We start from the raw sequence: 26,986 nt of genomic DNA, 5'->3' as shown, positions 1-26,986 counted from the left end.
TAAATAGGATCTTTAATGAAAGCTTGTTCCTGTAACCCACGGGCTGGGTTCAAAGAAATATCTATTAATTGTGATTCTTTTGCTAAAACAACCACACCCTTCTGCAGCAGGCTTTCTGCCAAAGAGGCATTTATCATTTTCTTGAATTCCCCTGGGAACACCTGGTTTTCTTTCAGAAGGAAGCTGAGCCTTTCCCTCCGAAGCCAGCCTCTCTGCCAAGCTGACTGTGATCTGTCTGCTTTCCTGGGTCCCCAGAGCCTGAGCAGAAACCAGCTCGGGGCATTAAGTCCTCGGGGATGCTAATAGAAGCCTTGCTGAGGATGCTACGACCGCCTGCCTCTCCTGGTTTTAGCTTGCTGGGCCTCTGGCTTCCCTTTCTTTTTCTCTATCCCTTTAATGTATGGTTGCTGCAGCAAAGAATGCTCAGGCTGCAGAGGAGAGACTGAACAGATGCAGCTGATGCTTATTCTCACTTTATAGATGGAGAAACAGCGTGGAGAGTTTTAAGCGGTTAACTGCACTCACACAACACAAGTAGCCCCCGGCCACCCAAATCAACACATATTTGCCAAGAGACATGATGCAAAATTGTTCCTTCAGTTGCGATTCCCTCACGTGTCCTTTTTCCTGCTCCATCAGTCCAACCTATATGTATGGAACATCAGTTATGCTCATGGCTGCAGGGTACGATGTCTGGAAGACAGGAGTTGCTCAAGAAATATTTTTGAAGGAATGAGAGAGAAGACCTCGAGGGATTCACAGGCCAGTGAGGAAGGGGCATATAAACAAAGCACGGCAACATGGCATGGAAAGTGCAGGAGTCGGCGATGGCAGCAACCTCCAAGAGAAGATAGGATAGGCTCTCCAGAGGACGTGACAGGATCTGGGTGTTGGAGGTGCTGTATTTAAACTTCCAGACCCCTCCGAAGCTTTAGCCATCTTGCTTAACATTTGTATTCTTTTGCTCAGAGGCCTTCCACACTGTAAAAGCCTCAGGCCTCAGGGATCTGTCCCACAAAAACGGATCCCAGGCAGGTAGGGCTGCCTCACAGAGCCCTCACGTATGTTCCTTTAGTTCTTCTTATATGGAAGATCATGGCCATCTCTAATACATTACTTTGATCATTAGAGTTGTCACATCATGATTCTGTCCCCATTTAAACAGTTTCCCCAAAATGCATACCCAAGCTTATGTTTATACCTTATGGTCAAAACTGGGACACATGGCTTCCTCTAGCTGCAAGGGAGCCGGGGGCTATAATTTATTAGTTAGGTTTGTTGCCTCCCTGAACAAAACAGGACAATTTGTCATGTCTGCCACAGCTCTTCGCATAGGTGGTGTCTGATTTGTCCCCTATTTCCCATTCAGATCTGCTCATTCCCTGAGCAACGTGGGAGCTGTCCTAGAGGGAGAGGTGGCCGGTGGCTGGGACCTGAAGCGTGGATCATGTGGGAACATCCAGAAACAAAGGGAAGGATATCCAGGATGAGGGAATATCATGAGTAAAGACATGGAGGTGGGAAAGAATGGGTCAGGGAGGCGACCTCGTAAAGGGATCGATATGGTTCCAGCACACGGTGGGAAACAGAAGACTGGGACCAATCAGGAAGGCCTTGCCCATCTTCTAGCACCAGAAATAGAAACAGCGAGCTGGGGGTTTCCAGATCCGGCTCGACCTGGACTCTGATTCCACAGTTTGCTGAAAAACTACCTCTTGCCTCATGACTGAACCTGACAACTTGTTCACTCTCTTAGTTACTCACTGTATATGCTGAATGGGAACATACTCTGACCTCATTCACTATAAAATTCCTCCTGAACATATTTTGGAGAAAGAGAGGAAATATTCTATGGGAATATTGAGTTTATTACCCTCCACCCTTCCCTCTCTCTCTCTCCATACACACACACACGCGCATGCACGCATTTTGGATGACGTTGAGAGCAGAGGGGCCATTACCAGCCCGGATGTGATGGCCTGCCAGCTGACAGCCCACTCCTGCCAGCTTTCTTGAGGCTGAGCCATCTGCAGTAATTTATTACAGACATTGTGGTAAGTTAAGATAGACGCAGAACGCAGCCAGCAGGGCAGGAGAGGGGCATGGTTCCGCTCCCGTGGGGAACAGACTCCTGACGCCACTGCCTCATCCCAGCTCAGGGTGGGCCGGAGCACGGTGCGTGCTGAGCCAGGCAGTGTCAGGAGGGCGGCAGATGAAAGCTCCTGGTAATCTCCTCCCTGTGGCTCACGCCAGCCTGAGGTGAGCAGGTGAGGTAAGACACATGTGAAAGGGGGAGAAGCGATGCCAGAAGCAGACATAGCTGCGCTGGAGGCACGCACCTAATGTCGCCTGTGCTTGCGCACTTAGGCTGTCCCAGCATTCCAGGAGCCCGTGGCAGAAGCAGCCCCTCAGCCCAAGGATGTGCCCCGCAGCAGGCTGACTGAAGCCTTGAGTCATCATGCAACTTGGGTGGAGTCAGAATGCCTCCCAGGACGTGACCAAAGGCAGAGGCAGGTGCAGGGGGCCCCCTCCCTCCTCCCTGAGAGCTGTGAGCTTCCCTTCCCAAGTGGGCTCCAGGAGAAGCTAGGAATTCATATGCTGCTTTGGAAGGACACCAGGACGCCAGAGGGATTGAAGGTTGAAAACAACCCCCCTTTACAGGGACTTCTTAACTTTTATAGGACAGCCAAGCTCCTAGCCTGCTCCTGCAAAAACAGGTCTTAGGGAGTGGAGGAATCTGAGCCCTGAGCAAACGGGCTTCTCACCATCCTTACTTCAACAGTTTTGCAGTCACCGAGCAATGTAAAAGTGCCCCTTTGAGTAACATCACTGGCAACGGTGACCATGGCCATGGAGAAATCACAACGTTCTTCCTCACTGAGTTCTTCAAGAGACCCACATCCCAGGGGCAAGGTTATTCTTACGCTTACCAGCCTGCAAAGCACTTAAATACCCACGGGGAAGGCTGTACAACATGAAAGTAACAGCCGGGGTTCAAACCCTGACCACTGCTGTGTGACCACAGACTGCTTAGTTGACCTCTCTGTGCCTTGGTTTCCTCATCTGTAAAACGGGACCACCAACAGCACTGACCTCACAGGATGTTGTGTGGATCGAAGGAAATAATGTGTTCAACATGCTTAGCATACTGCCTGCCACAAGGTAGATCCTCAAAGAAACTGGCTGCTATTTTTGTTAATATTATGTCAGGGCACTTGAAAGATGCCCAGCCTAATGGAAATCATTTTTTTCCAGGGAACACAGGCTGCCAATTTTACAATCCTGCCAGGGGTCGTCCCTCCCTACTCCTCCTAGAACTCAGAAGGGTCCTGCCAACCCTCTGGCAAGCCCTCGTTAACACATACCTTGCGCAGCAAGTCTGCAGTGTTAGGAACTGTGAGGTCTTACGGGTGTTTCCTTAACATGGAAAGCAAAAAGCCGAGAGCAAAGATTCACCAGCAAATGCACAGAAAACTACACACAAGTGACCTTACTTAAATGTAAAGAGATGGTCATGAAAGAAAGGAAATCAACAACAACAAAAAGAACGGCCTGCTTTCAATCCTGTTAGCTATCACTTCCACCTTCCAGTGTAGCAAGACACAAAAACATTAGAGACAACCTAAAGGTCCATTTTTAGGAGTCTGGTTGGGTTTGTTATGGGTCCAGTTCACCTGGCCACAGAGGAAGTCTGCATTTCACAGCCTCCCTTCCACCTGGATACCTCAAAATAAGATGCAGATGGAAGCACTGAAGACTGAGTCTGAATTCCACGCCACTGCTGGCCGACTTCTCTGAGTCTCGGTTTCTGCACCCATGAAATGGGTATAGAAACACCTTCCCCCAGAAGAGTGAGAGTTAAACAGGATGATGTATTTCAAAGCACAGTACTTGGCACTTAATAAGGGCTTGGCAGATATTTGATTATTATTAAATGATTAACCGCTGCAGAGTGGTTAAGAGTGAGGCCTTTGGAGCGAAACAATGTAGGTTCAAATCGCCTAGTGGTTCAATCCCGGTTTTCTCCTCTCTGTGCCTCAGTTTCCACATCTGTAAAATAGGGTTCTGGTGAAGATTAAATGAGCTGCTACGCGACAAACACTCAGAACAGTGCTGGTGCATGAGTGCTAGCTAACTGTTAGCTAGTATTACTAAACTCAGCACTACTGCTACTGAAGGAGATCAGATGGGGTCCCAGCAAGAAGACTACACATTTATCTGTGATTTATCTGTGTTGTCACCTCTCGCCAGCCACCTCAACAAAAAAAATATAGTGTGGCGTCTTCCTTCTTTCTCTTGTCACTGCTTAAGTGAAGCTGAACTGGTTGAATAAAGGCCCTGCTTTTCCTCCCCTTCAGATTCCTGGGGCCACAGGGCTTCTATAAACACCCAAGTGTCTCCTGGTGCCAGTGGGGAGGTAGCCAGCCCACCAGTGGCCTGTGTCCGTGGGACTTGGATGGCCTGTTAGAACAAGGCCTGTGGTGACCGGCTAAGGGAAGCCCCGGATGCAGGCCCTGATGGGCACCCTCCCATCAGGTGGATCCTGTGGTCCCTGCTCTCAGGGGCCTTATGGCTCGAGACAAGAGCTTCCTGAGTGGGGGGGGAGAGCGAATCTTTATCCTCCAACAGCCATACCATGTGAGAATCAGGCAGCTCAGAGTGGAGGCCCAAATTCAGAAACACAGCCTGTGAAATGCTGCCCCGCCATCTGTGGGGATGGAATCACAAAAACTAGAATCGGCTGGAGATGGGGGTGAAGGGTCCTCATCAACTGATCAAAGAACTGAGAGAAGATAAAGATGGGGAACAGGCTCCAGTGGAGAAGAAGGTGGGGCCGCTGGCAAGGATCCACCCGCTGGCAGGGATCCACCCGCTGGGAGGGATCCACGCACTCGAGTTCCTTTTGGAGAGTTATCCTGACCACTCAGGACAACAGGGGATGCAGTCGCGGGAACTTGGGGTGTCGTGTTGGTTTTCCAAAACAACAGCAAACCCTGAAGTCTGAGACGGAGAGAAGGACCCCTCGGGATGCGAGCGCACGTCTCCTCACCCCGCCTGCTCTGGATTCCAGGCTCGTCTTCTTGACCTCTGGGGTGGGGGCCCTCATCCAGAAGCGACTGACAAATCGCTTAGAAACCGCAAGGCATCCTAGCCTCGCTAATCCACGTGGGACTTCTGTTCTGCAGGTTTAGGTGTCATAATGAGCAGTCGTCTTTTCCTGCCCCTTAAAGGGGCCCAATGCCAAACGCCGCCGGGACTTTGAGGGGAGAGAAAAAAATGAGGAGCTGGAGTCCTGGATAGTTAAAGGCTGGAAGACTAGGATGGTAAATACACCCCCTGCAGGTTGGCCACATCAAGAGGAGACGATATTCCACGGGCTTCTCAGAACCTGCAGGAAATGACAGCTCCCCATGTTTGGAGCTTGAAGAAGGACAAGGGGCTGTTTTACCTGAGAATTTCACTTCCATATTTACCCTGAGGCTGCTGGTAGCATGCCTCCACCACACCTCTGCCCTCTGCAGGAGCGTCCGACCGCAGCGCACCTCAAACCGTTTCTGTGTGGGTCTCCAGAGGGTCCGCTGTTCACACCGGACCACACGGTCCCACTGGTGTGTCTTCCTTTCCACAGTTCCCTAAACCCGGGGTGTCCCCTCCCCTCCCCCATAGACACCCACTCTTCCCCAGTCAACATCCTTCCTTAGTGTTGAGAGAATTGAATGAACTAGTGCATGTAAAGCGCCCAACAGGGGACTGTCATGCAGATTCACAAGAACGTGGGGGTGGGGGCCCAGCAGGCTTAGTGCTGGCGGTGGGGGTGGGAGTCTCAGGACTGAAGTCGCCTGAGGTTCACGGAAAAGTACAGCCCAAGGAACGGGCTTAAAATGTCCCAGCTCCAGGCAGATAAAAGAACCCTCAATCTAGGGAAAAGGGGGACTGGAGCCAAAAGGGGGCCCAGCCTCTGAAAGAGACAAGCAGAGCCCTGAAACTGATGATCGGTTCCTCCCTTGGAAGTCAGCTGCCCGTGAGTGAGCTCAGAGGCCCAGAGAAACACACCGCAAGGACCTACAGCTCCCTGGCTTCTTAAACAATAGCATTTAAAAAACAACTTTACATTTTGAAATAATTATAGATACACAGGAAGTTGCAAAAATAGTGCAAAGAGGGCCTTCACCCAGTGCCCCCACGATAACATCTCCCGTCACTGAAGTACAACATCAAAACCAGGAAACTGACATTGGGACAATCCACAGACCTGACTCAGATTTAAACAATGGCATTTTCGTCACCTCCTGAAGTGGCTCTCCAATACTATATTACCAGGAATGTCAGCACTGCTCTTAGCAATGATTTGACAGTCGTGTTTATGGTACCAATGCTGTGGTTGTTTAGAAAGATCTCACCTCCCCTCAGCCATCTAGCTATTCCCGAGGAGAGGCCTCTACGCCAGGTGGAAGGGAGAGCAGTTCCACCCTCTTTCCTCCAGTTTCACCGCAAGCCGAGGACCGCAGATTGACAAGGGGATGAGGGGAAATTTTAGACAGAGCCAGGCAGCAGACCTGTTCCTGCCTGTTCTGTAGTGGACCATCCTGGGCCTTGTACGGATACATGAACAGGAAGAATGGGAGCTGAACCTCACCGACAGTGGGTTTTTGGTCTGCTCCCTGCCCCGTTAGGAAACGTCCTTGCAATCTGTGCCATCACCTTTAGGGTGGCCTGTGCCTCAGTTTTCTCATCTGTAAAATGGAGGTAATAACGGCCCACCTCATAGGGTAATTAGGACGACTCGATACAGCACTATTTGTCAAGAGCTTACAGCTTGCTACATAATAAATCTACATGTGTGTTTAATAAATTAGTAATAAAGATGAAACTAAATAAAATATCTGTAAATGACTTTTCAGAGGGGCCAAGCTAGTACCAACTTTCCAAAACGGCCTGGAATGCATGGGGCTTTGGGGAAGCCCAGAAGTCTTTGATAGAGTACTTAATTTATATGGGGATGCTTTGGCGTGTAAAATCGATTTGATGTGCAAATAAACTGGAGTAGACTGAGGATTATTGCCCACATGCTCTGAAGAGAGGTTATCTGAGAACAGCCATCAGCGCCCCCTCAGGCCGTGTTGACCAGGAGCGTTTTCACCCCAGTCCCGGGCCCTGCCCTCCTCTCTGGTGGGATTAGTGAGACCTGACAATGGCAGGTCTAGGGGTCACCACAAGGACGTGCACAAAGCTGGGGTGAGCCTGCATGTTTATTCAATACTTCCTTGTTTCCTTCTTAGAAGTTCCACAGGGCCCGGGAAGGACACAGGCAGAATGTGCTTGGGAATTTCTAACAATGAAATGAGGACCCCTTGAGTGGCCTTCCCAGGACAATCAGCCAGAACTCTGATCCCAGGATGGGAGGTGCCCTGGGGCCCCCTGTGCAGACTGAGTCTGCTGAGGCAGGGGCTGAGCTCTCTGCCCGGGGCCCTTCGGAGAAAGCTGGAAAAGCCAGAAACCCTTTTCTCCCCAGACCACAGCAGCTGGGGCAGGAAAACAGGAGGTTAAATACCTTAAGTGCTCAATGCGGGGAGCTCCGAATAGACCCTATTCAAAGGGGACCTAAGACTCAGGATTCCACAACAGATTCTGGCACACCCACACCTCTTTAGTTTATTCCAGGGGTTGTAAAGGAAAGCTGAGGCTTGTGGGTTTTTTTCATTGTGGTACAACATACGTAATATAAAGTTTACTATTTTAAACATTTTTAAATGTACAGCTCAGTGGCATTAGGTAAATACACAATGTCGCGCACACGTCACTATTTATTTCCGAAATGTTTGCATCACTGCAAATAGAAACCCTGTACCCATCACGCAATAACTCTCCATTCCATCCTCCCACCAGCCCCGGGGAAACTCTAGTCTACTTTCTGTCTCTATGGGAGTACCTCCTCTGGACATCTCACACAGGTGAAAGCATACGGTATTTGTCCTTTTGCGTCTGGTTTATTTCACTTACATAACAGTTCCAAGATCCATTTTGTAGCATGTATCAGGGCTTCCTTTCAAGACTGAATAATATTCCATCCCACAGATAGACCACATTTTGTTATCCATTCATCTGTCTGTGGAGACTGGGTGGTTTCCACCTTTTGCCTACTGTGAATAATGCTGCAGTGTGAACAGGGGGGTACAGGTGTTTTCAGGTCCTTTGGGCCTGTACCTGGGAGTGGAGTTGCTGGGTCACGTGGTAAGGAGAGCTACAGTTTTGCTTCAAAGCTTTGCTTTCTCGGCTAAGGCCTCTCTTAGCCCACCAGGCAGGAGCCACATGGGCCACGTGTCATGTGGGCCACGCTGCTGGAGCTCAAGCACATGAATTAACTTGTGCCTCTGTTCCAGGGAATGGCACGTGCGACTGCAGGGTGACAGAAAAGTGAACTGAGTGAGGCAAGAAGGGAAGATGTCTATCTTCCGAGGCGGAAGACTCAGCACGGAGGGTCTCACCCAGATACTCAGGGTAAAGCACAAAGGTGGGGACAGAAGGGCGTGCTCTGCCAGGGACTGAAAGCCCAGCTCAGGGTGGAGACCTATTTCCTTTGAAGGTACTAGTCGTTGTTTTCAAATGATTATTATCCTACGAGCACCATCTGACACGTTTTTATTCCCAATGAGTTTAGGACAGCCTTTTTCACCCACTCATGTGCCCTCCATGAGTTAGGCTGACAGGGTCGATCTCTGTCTGTCACTGAGCAGAGACACTCTGGCACTTTCTGGAAAAGGCAGGTCCTCCAGGGCTCGGGGGGGGGGGGCACTTCCTGGAAAAGGCAGGTCCTCCAGGGTTCTGGGGGTGATCACACTGTCCTTGTTTGTAAAGTGAAAATTCAATGAGTTGATTAATTAGAAGCACCTAGGACAGTACCTACAGGTAAGTGCTTGAAGAATATTCTCATTCCAGGAATGAAAATTATTCAAGGGGTAGGTAGAGAAGGCTTTTGGGGTTGCTGGACAGATTGCAGGGGAGCAAGATGGGAGGAATCAAATTCCGATGAGTCAGGACTTCAGAAGGTCTTGAACTAGAGGGAAGGTGGGAGTAGGAATAGAAGTTCAAGGGAAAAGAAAATAACTTCAACCCCAAAACACAGGATAATGATTCAGCCATTAAATTGTGCTACAGGCCACAACGTGGAAAACCCTCAGAAACATGCTAAGTGAAAGGAGCCAGACATAAAAGCACGTATTGTCTGATGCCATTTACATGAAGTATCCAGAACAGGGAAATGCGTACAGACAGAAAGCTGATTGGTGCTCGCCAGGGGTTGGGGGCGAGGACTGGAGTGACTGGATGGGTACGAGGCTTTTTTCAGGGGTGAAAAAAATGTCCTGGAAGTAGAGAGTGGTGGTGGTTGCACAACCTTGTATATGTACTACATGCCACTGAACTGTTCAGTTTTAAATGGTTCAGATGAGAAATTTTATAGCATATGTATTTTACCACAATAACATTTAAAAAGGTAGCTGAGCATATATCCACGTGGATCCATTTTAATGAGTAAAAGGTGACTTTTCCCCCATTCCAGCATGGAACATGCAGTCGGTGGTCCCAACCAAACAGTGTCATCGTGTATTTTAAATATACTATTTTGAAAGTAGCTGTACAGCACCTCTGCGGGGGACTTCTGCAAAAAAAAAAAATCAAGAGAAATCGAGCTCAAGGTGTAACAGATACGCTGAAATGCATACATACAACCTCTCCCAGCACACACAAAGGTGTCCAAAGGGAGGTCCAGCATCGAAGTCGGTTGGTTCACTGTCTTGTTTGTACTGGCGGGAGAGAGCAGGAGGTGGAAGGAATAACAGCAGAGTATGGGGCCTTCTGAGCCAAGCCAGGGCTCTGGTTTGCAGCAAAGTGGAGGCCTGGGCAGAGGAGGCCAGCCCACAAGCCTCCGGGATGTGGCTTTCAGAGCTGAGCCTGGCCACCACCCATGAGTCTCAGGGGCTATGTTCCCTCTCCTTTGAAGGGAGCAAAGCAGCAGGATCCATCCCAAACCAAGATGCAAGACGGAGGAAACCAAGCAAACGGCCTGGCCAAGTCTCATGGCAGATGATCAACCAGCTGCCCATGGAGCCAAGACAAACGCTCAGGGGCTTTCACAGCCATCTCTACATGCCCTGTGCACCCAGCACCCAGTTCCTAGAGGTATGCGAATTCGACCCACCACCTGCGTAGACGCCACTCCCCGCCACCCCGCATTCCCAGAGGTGGGCTTCTTAGGGAGGAAGACAGTCAGAAACATGAGTTTAGCTGCTGGCCCTGACGGGCGAGAATGCCGAAAGCTCTGGTGGGGAGAAAGGATTGGTGTTTTCTTTTTCTTTCCCCACTGCAGGTTACAAGCTCTGATGAAAAGGTGGACTTTGATTCTGTTCTCACTCAGCCATCCCCAGGAAAGGAAAAGCCACCGAGCGTCAGCAAAGCCAGAAACCTGCCATGAATGGTGCAGAGTCAGCAGGAAGCAGTCTCCCTAGATGTGGAAAGAAATTGTTGCTTGGGGCTTCCTGAGCCTTTCCAGAAGGTTACATTTTAAGAATCACCATGCCTCAATGTTCTGCTTTGGTTCCAGAAACCCAGAGAAACCCTGGCTGTGCATTCTTTTCAGAGGTTCTCAAGCACTCCTGAAATGGCTTGGTTTAACCCAAATCCATTCATTCATTCATCCAGTGTTCGCTAAGTATGCTCTCTGTGTGCAGAACTGGCCCAGGTGTAGTGGGGGCCCAAACCCAGCAGCCAGGCTCAGTGCCCATCAGTAGAAGACACGGAATTAATGTCTGCTGAACAAATGAACAAATGAGTGAACGAATGAATGAATAAATGAATGAAACTTCCTCTTTGAGAAATTCACAATCCAGTTTGGATGGCAAAACATGTCCATGAAAGGTTAATTCTATGAAAGAACATTGTGAGAGGGAGTTTAGGATTAAACGTCAAACGTGCATAGACGGTACAGGCTTGTGGACAGTATAGAAGGAAAACTTAATGGAAAGTTTGACTTCAGAGGAGTTGAAAAATAAGAATGTGGGGGAGGGGTGAGAGAAGGCATGTGAGGGTGCAAATAAGCACAGCATGTGGGGAGGTAACACATAGACTAGACCGGAGGAGCAGGGGCAGAGAAGAACCGTGGGAGACGGAATTAGGACGGAGCAAGCACAAGAGTACATTGCCCTGCAGGTTAAGGGGACTCAGGGCAGGCTTTGGCTTGTGGTACAAGCCATGAAAATTAGGTTGTAGATAGATTCTGCTAACGTAATATGAAAGGTGAGCTGGAAAGACAAGGAAATTGGAGGTAGGAGACCAGTAGTAGTTAGAGTGACAGTGATGGACTTTTGGAGGGGCTCAGACCCCTCTGAGAATCTGTTGAGAGCTATTAGCCTTCTCCCCACCAAGAGAAATCTCTGCACATACGAAATCGTGCATTTGGTCTCAAAAGGTGTTTACAACCCTAAAACCCACTTGTGCACTTTCTAGGGTCCAGGGACCCCAGGTTAAGTATTCCTGTTAGGGGAACCACCTTTCCTGAATGCCTGTGTGGGCCAAGCCGGATTAGAGGGTTTTGAGAATGATTTTACATGACGGTAGAAAGAGGGGGAGCAGACACCTGCTTTGTGCTGAGAGCTGAGGGAACAGCCCACAGCAGAGGTGGCAGCTGCAGCACCGGCCCAAACCGTCCCTATGTGCTGGCCAGGGGGTGGCACAAACAGAAAGGTCATGACTCGCAGCTGAAAACGCTGAAGGACTTTGCCATACGACCTTGCATGTCACCTGCAACACAGAACTGTGGGGAACTGAGTAAAAGCGTGGTACTTTAGTAAACAGCAAGACGTGATGAGAATCATGCAAAAAAAAAAAAGTACTACTACTGAACACATTTTCTTTGTGATTAAATCAATACAACTCTAGGTACATACTTTGTCTCAAATGTGATATGTATTTTGAGGGAGTTGTTCTGTTTCTCTGAAGAGCCAAAAAATCTGTACGGAGCTTTGGGTATTACTTAATGTGCACCCCAGGTCACTGATGTCATTGGGGAAGCAGTGTGCCCAGATACTAATTAGTGCGCAAGGACTGTTTCTAAAAAGAAGAGTGAAAGAATTTAAAGTGACAGGTTCACAAATAAGCCCACAAAATGTGATAAGAGAAGACCAATAAACCAGAATTACACACATACACACATACACACACACACACACACACACACACACACAAAATCAAATGATTTCCACCTTTGATTTTCCCTTTCTTTCTGTTTTAGAGGCTTGGCGCACCTCATCTCCTAGGGAATGAAAAACTCCTACAGAGTTTTCAATCCATCAGCAAGAATCTATTTTGGTTTCATTTACCATGAAAGCCTGTGGGGGTCTTGCCCTGCCCTGATGGCTGAAGAAGGAAGCGGGTTGTTAGGACACACCTGGGAGTCACAGCAAATGAGCGCGCGAGATAACTTCTGGTCCTCCGAACTTTAAGAGGAGGCCATCAGCACGTCTCATCGTGTCACAGGCAATCGGGACAACAGCTCAAAGGGAAGATTTAAAGACGGTTTTTAAGAGAAAGTCGCCTCTGATAGAGTATGCACAAAATGTGTTCTAACAGCTGGTTTCATGGAAGCCCCAGCTGCTTTTTTATCGAGTGATTCAGCCAGCACAGCACTGTGTGGAGAAGGCACGAGAGGTCTTTGAAGTTGGCTGTGTTTCTTTGGGCGGCTTAGATGTTCCTGGATGACTGATTTTCACATATCCATCTTCTGGTTCTAACTTGGCCTCCACCATGCCAGCGACATGGGCTCTACCTGGTTGCTCATTAACTATGAGGAATGCACATGGGGCTTTTAGGGGCTTTCAAGAACTTTGCCATTGTAACCGAGCTGATTTATGGTCCTGCTTTACAGCTCTGACTTGGTTCAATTTGCCCAAAGAAGCGGAGGTTGTGCTTACATACGAGGCGCCGATTACTCATGGATCCCACATGAAGCACAAAGAAAGGGGAGATTCAGCTGCCAACAGGGCCCCTCCTTTCCCACCCAGCTCGAGAGTCCTGGATAAAACATGGGCCACAGCCTGGCTTCTGTGGAGGCAGAAACCCCACGACAGTCTTTTTCCTTCGTGCAAATGTTTGCCCAGGCTGCAGGCTGAAGACTGTGGGCAGTAATACAAATGCGACCCCTACGTGGGCGCATCTCTGAACGAGTCCAGGGTGAGAGAAGCCACGGGTGAGAATCTAGAATTCCACACTCTGCAACAATTGACTAGTACAATCAACAGGTGGAGAGCATTTAGTTATTACGAGGGGAGGGTCCTGAAAATTTGGTGCATTCTTCAAGAAAAATTGAAACGTGCTTCTCGCCCACAGGGGCAGGTCCCTTTACTCTTGATCATCAATACTTTCTTCTCACACTGCCTGGTTCCCAATACTTCATCTGTTAAATTTCTTAACTAATATTTGCAAAGGGAGAAATAAGCATGACTTGCGTCTGAGCCAGGGGCAAGTCTTCTCATTATGGGTACAGGTTTCTTCTGGGTAAAAAGTAAAAAGTCAAACGTAGAAACCAAGTAAGAGTCAAGCTTGAAAGATATCCTGCTGCTATGTGGGGAGGTTGGCTGGGGTTGCCAAGGAGGGGTCTGTGCCAGACCCATCTTACTTCCCACCTGCTCACACGGGTCTTCCCATAACTAAAAGGACTTTGAATTTTTCAAAGGCATTTTAAGGAGTCTTGCGTACTCCTTTACTCCAACCAAGGGAGCTGAGAAGACAATGCCTTCTTCTACCACTTAATGCGACTACTTAATATTACTGTTGTCTTCTTCTTCTTCTGAAACATCTAGATTTTAAACCTTTGCATTTATAAGGGTACGTGCCGTTTCCTAGCTGTATTTGTTGGCATTACTAGAAATGGCCTGCTCCTCTTCTGCTTTTTCATTTTTACTTTTAATTTTAAAAAATTGTTTAATTAAAAAAATTTCTTTTCAAGGCCCAGCATCAATCCTGACCTGCGGCCGTGAAGGAAAAGCACATAGGACCAAATCTGCCAGAATCACCCCTCCCCTTCCTATGGTAGCGTATCAGGAACAGCACTGTTTACTATCATCCTCGCCTCCAGGTATGGAAACCCTGAACAACTGCTCTTGTAGGCGAGTCTGAAAACTGCCTGAGCTTGCCACGTGTGGAAGGGGAAGCCAACCTGCTGCCAGGTTTCTCCTGGAGGGTATTCCACGGCAGAGACAGGCACAAAGGAGGCTTTGCTCAGCACACACACCCCGGTTCACGTACGTTCCGGCACATGCTGTGGACCCCTGACTATTTCAGATTTTTAAAAGTAAATAGCCCTGAGGGGAAAGCTGGGTTTTCATCAACACACAGAAATTTAATTTTAACTTCCATGACTACGACTATTAACCAGCGGTCCCTTTCAGGTATGAAGGGCCCCGACCAGCAGAGTCCCTGGCTATTACTCGAGCTCATATGTTTCCAGGACGGTCCACCGTGTGCGTCTGACAGTGTGAGTGTTTTAAGGAGCGAAAACAACACTGCACACACAACAAAAGTACCTTTTACTTCTCTTGTGCGCTCTCATTCAAAAAATTCTTTCCAGATCCTATCATCTTAAATAAGGGAACTACTGAAGTGGAAACTTCCAGGGCTCCAAATGGAAAAGCATATGGCTACCAACTTTGTGGAGGGCGGTCCCAGACCACTGCATTGAGCGCAGAGCTCTGATTCGGAGGTGGCCAGTTCTAAAAGCAGGATCTAAAAGCAGGTCGCAAAAAGATGGTGAGGAAAGCGGCTCTGTGCGTGGAGCCCCTCCGCACAGTACCAGCAAGGAGCTCATCCAGTGCAACAATTACTCGGCGGGGAGGGTGGGTAGAAACGCTGATAATCAGGCTGAGATAACCGGATCTAGCAGCATTAATAGTGTGTCTGTTAGAGAGGGCTCACGGCATTTTAAAGGAAACCTGCACAGTGGAGAGTCTTCCTCAACTATTATTTTCCAGCAACACACACCTACTTGCAATTAAAAAAAAAAAATCTCCTGAGCAGCTAAAAGGAAATTGCCCCGTAATCTCTATGATTCTTTGGCATTTTGTCAAAAGAATGTTTTTCCAGAAAAAGCTGGTTTCTTGTACTGTGTCCCCGATATTGCTGTCTCCCCTCACAGCCGTTTTAAGAAATGGCTAAGGGAGCTGTATCTACTTCCATAATCAAAAGTCTTGGGTCTTTTGATTACGTACCTTGAAAGGGTTTGAAACTTGCCTTAAGCAACAAAAGTATTGGCTACAGAACACCCGTATGTGATAAACACAGTGCCCTAGGCGGGCAGAAGAGGCCCCCTGGTTCATACAATGCACGCCAACCACCTTTCTCTCCTTAACACCAACCGGGATAGGCAGAAAGGCTGGGTTAAGCCAAGGACTACCCTGTCTCCCCGAAAATAAGACCTAGCTGGACAATCAGCTCCAATGCGTCTTTTGGGGCAAAAATTAATATAAGACCCAGTATTATATTATATATTATATTATATATTATAGTATACATAGTCTTATGTTATAGTAAAATAAGACCGGGTCTTATATTAATTTTTGCTCCAAAAGACGCATTAGAGCTGATTGTCCGGCGAGGTCTGATTTTCGGGGAAACACGGTAGGAACCTCACGACTTTCATTCTAATTTGGGGTCTTTATTTATGAGCTTGGACAACTTAATGGGCTTCCTTGGGTCCTGACTTAATGTCTCTGTGAAATGGAAGCTTTAGACGTTTCAGTCACAGAGTGAAATTATTATAATGCAAATGTAAAACTTCTTTGTGAATCGTGGTCAAGTGTAGGAGCTTGTGAGAATTACTGGTTTGTTTACAAAAGCAGCTCCAACCTGCCTCCCCATCCTCCTTCTTAGCAGAAGCCCAAATCCTGCCTCTGAGGCTCAGAATGGGCCTCCTTTCTCCTTCTTCCCGTCTGCCTCCATCCTTCGGAGTTGGGGACATTTCCAAACGGCCCTACCCTTGGCATGGCCATGTCCTGACTGTAAGAAATGATTATCTAAGCTACACTGCTCATCACAAACATCTTCTGCCTCAGTTTCCCCCTTTGTAAGGCTATGTGTAATTACCCCATTTTTTTTGTGCATCAAGATGCAGCCATTTCTACATTGGTTCTGAATTCCTTAGATGCTTGGCTCTGATTTATTTTTTTAATTTCTTATTACACGCATCGTTTCAGAAGAGGCGTAGGAGTAATGAGAACAATAAAAGTTGGGGGGGGGGGGTGAGATTGTAAGGAAAACGATAGCAGTTACTGCATATCCAGGTCACAGCTCCGAGAAAGTAGCAGAGCACAGGAATTAAGATGGTGACACTTTTTAAGTCTCCTAAGTACAACTCTTTGAAACTCACTATCTTTCAAAAACATCATAATGAGCTTGCAATCACGACTTCAAACAGTCTTAATGAAACCCACAGAGAGGCGAGGGGGGCAGGACTCCTTTAGCAAATTAATAGAAAGTAGACGAGTCATTACACGTTGGCTCTCCTGTTGCTACAATACATTATTACATTGTTGAAGGCTTTTATAAAATTAGATATCTCAGTAGCAAGAAAAAAAATGAAACCCTGTTTCATTTATCAGAAGGATCAGTGGCAACTGAAATAACTCTATCCTGGGAAAGGATTAAATTCTAACCTTTCCAAAAAAATGTCATTGGAATGAAAAAGCCCATCTAAGATGGTGCTTCGTGCCGGAGCCGGAGCCTGCGTCGCAGATGCAGGTCGGCGCCCTGGTGCCTGTTCCTGCAGGTCCTAACGAGATGTCTTTCTTATCCACCTGCTTGTCTTACATCCCGGCGGGATGACAGCTAATAGCCAGCAGCTCCGTGCAAGGAGCAGCCGAGCTGGTTTGAACTGGTTGAAAATGACACGTGTAGCTTCCCTCGCACACATTTTGATAGGCTCACGGCTCCCCTTACAGATAACTGGGGGGCGAAGTACCTGGTATAATTTTAAATGCTCAGCTCCTTCCTTAAGGAGCATAGCAACCATCCTTCTCTAATTAAATTCCCAAGAAAACGTCTAGTCTGATGGTCTCCCCAGACCACTGATCATCGGTAACACTACCTCACCGGAATTCGGTTTATATGTTGGTCTTGTCTAGACTAAAGGAACTGTGCCTTCTAAAATTCGTTGATGACTGATGTTCCTTCTTGCTCAAAAGAGTCTTTGCTTGGGCATCTGCGCTTCACATCTATTGCAAGCAGTATGCACTTGAGAATGAGGCCCACAAAACAGCCCCAAAACAAACTGAGGACTCCTTCATTAATGCATTTGTGTCATTTCTCATGAAGCATCGGGAAGCCTTCTGCTTCTTCATTGCCCTTCTGGTGAGAAGGTGCGGGAGAGAAGGCCCATGTCCAGAAACCGCAGCCACCAAAGAGCCGCGCTCTCCTGGGAAAATCAGCTGGAAGGGACCTTAGAGGCAAGGGAAGCAGGCCTCTCGTTTTGTGAACAAAAACTGGAGGTACAGAGAGGTTTTGCAGTTGCCTTATCAGAGTGACTCACTGTCCTCCCTGGACTCCAGTGGTTTCCCTTCCCTCCTGCCACTCATCTTGGAATGCTCCCTCCCCAGCTGCGGCCACCACTCCTTAGGGGCCTGACCGAGCTGGGAGGACAGCCCATGTGGAGGAGACTAAGGACCTGGCCAGCAGCCCCAGCTGAGCCGATAGCCAGCAACAGCTTTGCAGGCAAGGCAGTGAGCCAGCTGGTGCCATGTGGAACAAAGGTGAGCTGTCCCCACCAACCTCTGCCCAAACTGCAGAATCCTGAGAAGCAAATGGTGGTTTTAAGCCACTCTGTTTTGGGGTGGTTTGCCACTGAGCAATGGATAACCAACCACTGCGTGAAATGATCTTGTTCATGTATTTGTTTGCTTTCCATGATCTGCCTCCTCCTTCCCCCCAGTCCTTCCATTAGGACGTAAGCTCCATGAACTTACCCATCTTGTTCATCACAGGATCCCCAAGACTCCGGATGAGGCCTGGCCCCCAATGTGCACTCAGAAAATGTTTGTTGAATGAATGAATGGATGGATGAATGAATGAATGAATGAGAGAAGTCATGCAAGGTTTGGCCGTGAGGACCCGAAGCCCGTGTCCTCCTAGTTAGTGTTCGTCCAGCTCCGTGACCCCCAGGCACCACCATTATGCTGCTTCCTCTCTCATAGAGCGTCCTCTTTGATCCTTAGTAAGGACTCAAGTCCTAAATCTGCCTGATTTACTTAAGCATATGTCCTTCCTTCCTAAGGAAACATGCTCAAGGCTACCCATATCTCTAGGTAATCAATCAGAGACCGATTTGCTATGGACACCAGAATAATGATAACGGGTATTTCAGTGAGTGCACCTGTGGACCAAGCACTGCCTTCAGCCTTTTATCTGTATCAGCTCATTTAACCCTCTTTGCAATCTTATGAGACGGGTATGGTTACTTTTACAGACTAGGACACAAGAGGGGGTCAATAACCTGCCCAAGGTCACTTAGCTGGTGACTGGCAAAGCTGGGCAGTTGGAAACGGTGTGCCCGGCTGGGCCTGAGGCGGATAAGGACCCTCCTCCAGCCTCGGACACTCAGCTGGCCCTCCGCTGGTCACATCAGCAGTGAGCATGGTCACCCATCTCTCCTGGTCTTGCTCATTCAAGACCTGAGCTTGGGCTGGAGGACGATGCTCTCGTGGGACTCGTAGAGTGGGGACGGTCCTTTCATCAAAGGCTGGGAAGGGAATGGACCAAGGAGCCCATCTTCTTCTGAAGCCAAAAGTTTTCAGCCGAAATCCAGCCCAACCGTTAAGGTCTGGTTGCCCTAGAAGCTGGCGTCTAGGTGGACAGGGAGATGTCTACAGTTCCACAGACAAACTCTCACAGTTTGAGAGAGAGATTCAGCCCGGATGAGAGCTACACAGCTCTCCTCTGTGGGCATGGCCTGCTACCAACCACTGGGCCGTCAGTTCCATGCCGCACACATCTGCCAGGCCCCCAGTGTGACCTGGGCACTGTGCAGGGAAAGCCCCTTCTCTCTGATTGTCAGAAAAGTAGGGTCTAAGAATAGATGGTGGCCAGAAGGAAGGGGTGCTGAAGTGTCCTTGGAGCCTGGATAACTTTATTTCCAAAGTGTATCTGAAAAAGCTGTGAGGTCCCATACCCAGAAAGCAAAGAGAAATTCTTTTATTTGTCTTGTTTTCCTGTATCCAGGCAGAAACCCAGCTGAGATGACCCTTCACAGGAGCCCCATGGACTTTGGGGCTTAGCATCTTCGAACAGAGGCAGAATAAGCACCCATCTTGCTGGGCACAAGCAAACAGAGCTGCTGCTTCCCAGGTGTGCTCATGCCAAGTTGGGTGACTTTTATCTCCCCCCCTGGCCACTGCCCTGGGGCCCGCATTCTCTCTGCAGCCAGCTTCCTGAGACTGATAGGAATTGCGTGCCTGGACAGAGAATGGGAGTGGGGAGAAATGCTTCCCTCTGGGGCTTCAGGTCATAGCAACACACCGATGATCAAAGGAAGACAGATGTCCTGATATGTTCTGAGTCGGAGAACCAGCACCATGTCAAGAACGAATCTGCCCCAAAGCCTGCACATAAGGGCAGAGGACAAGAAAGCAGGCTGGGTAGATGGGCTGCTCACATATGCCCTGGTACAGTGGCCCATCCAGCGGGTCAGGAGAAAACCTGCATTCTCTGATTAATGTGAGGAAACAGCCAGTGGAGCCGCAAAAAAATGACTACACCAGACACAGGTTCTCTTTAAAAATGGTTGGGAATCCTAAATTAGTATTTTAAAGCATTTAAATCTTAAATTAGTATTTTAAAGGGAAGCAGTAATTATCCTTGTTTAGTCCCCAATGTCAAATTTATAAACACACCATCCTGAGCCATTCACAGGTACTGCCATATGCTCCAGAGGACCCTGAGACTTTGTGCTTTATCACCTCCAAGTTAAGCTGAGAAAATTGTGCAAGTTTTGACATCTTTTACAGGTTTGGAAAGCGAGAGGAGATTTTTCACCCAAGTTTCTCATTTTTGGCTCAGCAAAGAGCTTCCAATCTCAGGCTCCAGAAATCATCAGAACGAGGCTGAGGTCCTGACAGCCACTGCCCAGCTGGGGGACCCTCTCTCACCTGCAGGTTCTTTTTCTATCGAACAAAGACCATCATGTGGATTACGTGGGGGTGGGGTGGGGTGGGGGGTGCTTCCCACAGGGCCTGCACGGATATTCTGATGTTTGTTATTATCATCCGTTCTGTACACATTAGGTTGAGGGAGACATGAAGGCTCAGAGAACAGTCACGTTTGCCAAGTTTCCTCGAGTGCGCTCAAAATTCCACCTTTGAGGTTGGCATTACTGTGAACTTGTTACTCAAGGGGAAACTGAGCCTCAAACAGCATGGAGGGTCGCCCAAGGCCACAGTGCAAGAGAGGAGCAACAGGGAGAGATGTGGATAATAGGTGCCTTTTGGTTGCTGTTGAGGCAAGTCTGCCAAAGACGAGTGGAGGGCAAGCGCAGAGAGCAGCCATTTTTAAGGATACATTTCCAATCCTCAAAGTCATTCCCTCTGAGTAAGGACAAATGGGTAAATCACTAAGATTGTTGTTAACTTCAAATTTTGATGAACTACATTTCAAGAAAGCATTTCTTTCTCCTTAAGAATGGGTATACAGACTACCTTTGTGCCTCTTTTTAATAACGGAACTTCTGACTTTTAGCTGGGCATGGGGTTACTCTGAATGGAAACTCTCTCCCCCTATTCCCTTGCAACCAGGTACAGCTCTTAAGTTAACTGCTGGCAAATAGGATGTTAGAGAGAGTGTAGTGTGCAGCTTTCCCCCTTTTCCAGCTGACTGGTGGGTTGATTGGTAATGTGATTGCTGGAGCTTGAGCAGCCCTTTTGGACCATGAGGCACAAGCTAAGGTTGGCAGACAAACAAGACAGAAGGAGCAAAGATGATCATGAGGCCACTGCCCCAGCCTAGACTTTCTACCCTTGGACCTTTATACGAGAAAGAAAGAAACTCTCTCATGTAAGCCCATATGACTTTGGCTTTTCTGTCACTCACAGCCAAATCTAATCCTGCCCCATCTTTCCAGATAGTCCCGATAAAATTGTTTCTAAGGACCCTTACCTGTTTTCCTCTATGTGACTGCTGAACTCTCGTTCTGACTTTTTTTTTAAATCTCACTGATTACATGCCTTTATTTCCAGATGTCAAACTCTGTAAACAGTATATAAATGGTAAACCCACATAGCAGTAATATAATCCCTTATCCTGAGTGTAGCACAGGAAACTCCTTCAGAGATTTTTGTGGCTTTAAAAGAAAGTAGCACTGGAGCTACCTAAATGAAGAGGCAAGCGGAGTCCATTTACTATGACTCTTGGGTACAAGAGCTTAAGCCTTCTTAGCTCAGAGGTTTGCATGGTCCCCCCAGAATAAGCGCCTAGAGTACAGCCTATTAAGAATGAACACTATGTCACTAACCAGAACCGAATTGCCTCAGCCAAGAAGTTTCAGACACCTGGATTCAGTATTTGCACTTTAAAGACCCCCGAGGAGTTGAATGGGAAATCTCGATGTTTGTCAAATTTCTTAAAAACATTTTAATCTTTCATCTAGATTTTATAAACCCTACAGAAAACACTCACTCGTTGTGCATGCTACCACCTAAGAACGAAAGAAGATTGACACGTTGGGTAATTTTACTGGTGGTCCTGAAATCCTCAACTTTCTCCCAGTCTCACCCTTCCCGAGGCATCTTACAAACAGCACCGTGTATCAACGTACCTGCAAAAGGCACAAAACTATCCTCATGCCCCTCTGATGTTGGACTACTGAAAATACTTCAGTACTTCTAAAAGTTCATGCAAGCATCAAAGGCATCTTATTTAGCGAATAATTTTACCCCTCCCCCACCCCACCCCCAAACCCACACTGATCTCACTGTCTCATTCACAGGGACTGGCTGGCTGCTTTGCCCTCACCCTGACATATGCCTAGATTTTTCCTCTAAAGTATTGCCAAGGAGGTGCTTGCAGTTTTCCAAAATGCAACCCTGACAGGAACCTCCAAAAGACATTCACCAAAGCAAAGTAAATAAAAAATAAAATGCAGAGCTTAAAACATTCCAAGTACAGTGACCATTCATCACGAGCTGACTGTCCTCAGAAGAAACAGCACATAAATAGCTCCCAGTGTCTATGCAATCTCTCCACTACCTTTAAAGACCCGTGTGTGTGTGTGTGTGTGTGTGTGTGTGTGTGTGTGTGTGTTCACAAGCTGCTGTCTTTCCTTTGTTGACACCAATTTGGAAGAGAGCTTTAAAAAAAAAAAACTTTCCTGGGAACTATTACAAGTTCTGCCTTGGACCCAACATTATTTTAGAGTTCATCCCTAAGCTCACACTTCCTCCTCTGGTGACTGTGTTTATCCCTCAGAGAGTGGAGTCTTTGAAACCTCTCGGAGAAAATGATGAGGCTGATAAAAGGGCAAGAAAACAAGGCATAAGAAGAAGGGCTGAAGGTATGCAGGACTCATCTAGATGGGAGAAGACAGAGTGGAGAAAAGCAGCATGACAACCTTCAGGCTTTCGAGAACTCTTGCACAGATAGAGCCTTGTCCCTTCTCCACCTTGAGAGAAGACGTGCGCAAGAAAAGACTTGGAGCAAGAATGAAGGATTAAGGTGACAGTGAAAGCCTAATTTCCTAACCAATGGAATCATTAGTCCAGACAGAGGCCACTGGGCAAGGCAGCCAGAGGCGCCTTCTCTTCACATCTTTTGAAGAACGGAGGCCCCCACCTGGGCACAGAGCTGGGGTATTGTAAGACGTCTCTGCTTGTGGGGTGGCAATGGAAAACCAGCTGACCTCCCAGCCCAAGATTTCGTGTCCTGCATCTCCTCAGAGTGGCTGGCTTCTTCTTGAGGTGACATTTGTGAAGTCTGAAAGCATGGGATCATGTTGAATGAGCACCAAGAATTATTCACAGTCTGTGAAGCCCCAGTTTATCCAAGCCCACGGCGTCCCACTACAAGCTATGTGGTACTGTCAACAACCAAAGGGATGGTGGTACCGCCCTTGCCTGAGAACGTTTATTTTAGTGGGAAACAAATTGTGTTTGATAAATGCAGCAAAACGCTATGTTGAGGGGGAAATATTCCATTTATTCCAGTATCTTACAGAAAACAGACATAACCCTGAGAGATCAAGGGCAGTTTCAGGGCCCTGGAAAGGTAGCTTCTTTCCCCTTTATTCCAGTTATAAATAGTTTGGGTTCTGAGTGTAAACCGGGCCACTAATGCACAGTAACAGCTGATGCTATTACAAATGCCTGAAAGTGAAGAAACTCAAAGTTATGATTCCCATTGCCACAGTAACTCAACCACATCACGCAGTCTGTTTGTAGCGTGTACTACCGAATGTCGTGTTAACTTTTATGGTCTCAGTTACATATGTGTGATGTGAAAAGGTTATAGCAGGACAGGGAGTCATAATTCTGAATTTTCTGATAGTTATAACTTGAAAGTGAGTTTAAAATGCTACTCTTTTTCTTTTCTTTCTTTTTTTTTTTTTTTTTTTTGTTGTTTTTCTGGTCAAGTCTGTTTCTCATTGTATCTTGTCTTCTCAGAATTATTTGGTGATTCTTTATTTCAATACAAAGATTGATTATTTACTTCTGTTCAAAAAATACCCATTAAGTGCTTATGATGGGAAGAGGGGCTGCAGGAGATACAAAGGTGACTAAACACTTTTCCACTTCTCAATTTCTCCATCTAGTTAGGAGGTACTATACATATAAATAATCTTAGCACATAGCAGCCACGACAGCCACATGAAGGTAAGAAGTGAATACTTGATGGAAGGCAAGAAAAGGCAGGGAATTAAAATGTATTAAGCTTCTACTGCATTGCAATGTACTAAACATACATAGCTATATGTTATCCCCCACATTGAATAAGAAAGACATTATCCCATTTTACAGGTGTGTATACTGAGGTTCACACAGCTAATATTAGCTCCTGGGAGTAGAAGCAGGGTCTGAACTTAAGTTTGAATAGCTCATACTCTTTTCTACCATCCTAAGCAGAATTTTCTAGGCTCTCAAGCTAGGTCTTGAAGAATACGTAGGTTCTAGTTTTGAAATCCTTTTTTGTTCCCCACCCCCTTCTTAAAGCAAAATGTATTTAACACCAAAAATTCAGGAAAGGCACAAGGAAGAAAAAAATGCCTGCATGACCCCATTACCCAGAAACCACCACTCTGAATATCTGAGTATCTTTTCCACAAACTATTTTTCTGAATGGGAGCTTTTGTTTGTTTATTGTTTATCACACCAGTGTTGTTCTTTTACATGAATGTGTTCATGACTTTCTTTCTCATTGATTGTCAACTGTTCCAGGCAAGGAGAGCACAACAGGTGAGTGGGAGGTGGGAGGAAAAGTGTGTGGGGTGGCACACAGCCCTGGACGCCCAGCACGCCACAGAGCTTGACCGAAGCATCTGTGATCCAGGTGGGCTCCAGCCCTGGGGCCCCCTGAACGCCTGGCTTCAGGGCGAGCAGTTTGCTTGGTAAGCCGCATACATACACACTGTCTAGCATACCGATGGCAGCAGGTAATGTTACATACACCTACATGGGAAGATGCTGAAAGCTTCTGATAGAGGGGTGACGTAACTGCACTTGTGCTTTCAGACCATGATTCGCACAGCAGTGCCAGGTGGGGTGACCAAGGGCACATAGGTTCCTACCGCATCCTCCAGGGAAGGGAAGAGGAATCTGAGGGAAGGCAGGAGCGGGGCGGGGGAGGTAGAAGGAAGCACAGGGATGAGTGATACACACATTCTCACGGAGTTGTACAAAGAGTGTGACCCCAAACTCTAAAGCAGGAGGCCAGAGAAAGCTTTGGGTTGTCAGGGCCCAAGATAAAATCGAACCATTTCCTGTTTGGTTTTTAGATTCTCTTCTGAGACCACTTTCAGATAAGAAAAATTTACATTACCATCCTGAGACAAATGTACAATATTTTTCATTGATTTTGCATGTTTCTATCACCTCTAACGTATGGGGTAAGTATCTATATGACCACGTCTTGGCACAGCATTCTCTTTTCTTCCTCCCTGAAGCTGGGGGCACATGATCGTGACACTGAGACTGGACTTCACAAGTGGTGGGTGTGAGAGTACAATGAACCGCAGTCCTGGGAGTCTGTGCCTGACAAACAGCCCCATGTGGGTGTGTGAACTTCTATCCTGTTCCTATCACCTGCGTTATAATTATTTAGTTCCATACCTCACTCTTCTCACAGGTTGGGAACTTCTTTAGAGCAGAAATCATGTCTTCTCTTTGAATTCTAAGCACCTTGCAAACAGCAAACAGAGCAAGCACTCGATAAACGGTTCTCGAATGAAGGTATCCACTGCAGGAAATTACGTGTGTGGGTGTGCGTGTGTGTGTGTGTTATTTTATATATATGCACACCTACATGTGTAAGTGTGTGGCTATATCTATCAATCTCTAAATGAATATATGCAGACGTGTATATATATTCACGTGTGTCTATATATTCATCCATTAAGATGTCCTTTCCTCCAGTCTGGCTGAACTGCCCGTTCCCCACCATAAGCAACTTAAGAAAGAGATCTTGTTTCCCACTATTGTGTTATCTTACTAAACAGGTGGGACTTGCTCTATGCAAACATCCTGAAAGAAATTCCTACAAATCAGATTTTTCTACATGGAATCCAATTCTAAACGGACCAAAGAAGTCTGCGATTTGATGGATACTTCCCATATACTTTTGCAAAGTGCACTTTATAGAAATGTAAATCGTCAACCTTCAATTTATATGTTTTCAAGTCCAAGTGTGATAGCTACATCAGGTCTGCTTAAAACTGGGCAGGCCTACTCCCTTCCACTTCCAACTGCCCATCCTCCAAGGCAGAGGGAGCAGGGATTCCCCTTGCTGAGTGGAATGCAGCAAAGGACCCAGGGCCTTCAGACTGGGGGTCCGAGGAGGCACAGTAAGAATGCGTATCATTTTGATCATGTATAGCACAGAAGTTTTACAAAATAATGCATGTAACTCAACGTCTGCTCCATTAAACCTCCCAATAACATGTAACATGTCACAGAGAAAAAGAGAGAGAGAGAGAGAGAGACCTTGATTTTGGCCTGTGATCTAGGTTGTCTTTATAGGATCATTATACCTACTTCTTCTGATACGTGGTTGTCAATATCTCTAGGAGAGTTGGAAAATAGTTTGTGGGATGTATAGTTTGCTAGGGCTGTTATAACATAATGCCACAGACTAGGTGGCTTAAACAACAGAAAAGTATTTTCTGACAGCCCTGTAAGCTGGAAGTCTAAATCAAGGTGTGGCAGGTTTGTGTTCTTCTGCGATCCCTCAACTTGGCTCATTGATGGCGCCTTTGTGTCGTGTCCTCACGTGGTCTTTTCCCTTCTGCCGGACATCTGTGGCATCTCCTCGTGTGTCCATCCTCTTCTTAAAAGGACATAGGTCAGATTGGACTAGGGCCCACCCTAACGGCCTCATTTGAACCTAATCACTTCTTCACAGGCTCTAGCTCCAAATACAGTCTCATGCTGAGGTGCTGGTAGTTAGGGCTTCAATATATAGATTTGGGGTGGGGTGGGGGTGGGGGGACACATTTCAGCCCATAACAGGGGAAATACTCTCCACTGCATCCTATCTACTTATCTAGGGATTGAGGCCCAGGAGACAGAAACACCTGCCTCCCAGTTCTTTCTTCCCTGATAATAGCCCAACTGGTCAGAAAATAGATCTGCTCTTTGCGGGGTCCTCACCCCAGGATCAGGGCTGTGAGCCTGAAACCAGTCTCTAAGATACAGAGCGTCCACCCAGGGAGCAAAGCATCTCCCCTCATCCCGTGTAATTAATTCTCCACGCT

The 26,986-nt window shown here is 47.3% G+C and overlaps 2 protein-coding genes across 9 annotated transcripts in view; one reads left to right on the top strand and one right to left on the bottom strand.

The window, feature by feature from the left end:
- ATE1 (arginyltransferase 1) overlaps positions 1–26,986 on the bottom strand; it is a 218,032-nt gene that overhangs the window by 26,643 nt on the left and 164,403 nt on the right. The gene's annotated exons all lie outside the window — the stretch shown is intronic.
- The window catches only part of LOC109458899 (uncharacterized), a 184,317-nt gene continuing 174,196 nt past the window's right edge, over positions 16,866–26,986 (top strand). Inside the window, exons 1-4 of the mRNA XM_019752890.2 lie at positions 16,866–16,911; positions 17,359–17,531; positions 17,640–17,792; positions 24,456–24,625. Of these exons, the coding sequence (XP_019608449.2) occupies positions 16,866–16,911; positions 17,359–17,531; positions 17,640–17,792; positions 24,456–24,625 (542 nt within the window). The remainder of the gene's footprint in view (positions 16,912–17,358; positions 17,532–17,639; positions 17,793–24,455; positions 24,626–26,986) is intronic.

Source organism: Rhinolophus sinicus, linkage group LG07 (genome assembly GCF_036562045.2).
Source record: "Rhinolophus sinicus isolate RSC01 linkage group LG07, ASM3656204v1, whole genome shotgun sequence".
NCBI lineage: Eukaryota > Metazoa > Chordata > Mammalia > Chiroptera > Rhinolophidae > Rhinolophus > Rhinolophus sinicus.
This window is presented reverse-complemented; position numbering and strand designations above follow the sequence as displayed.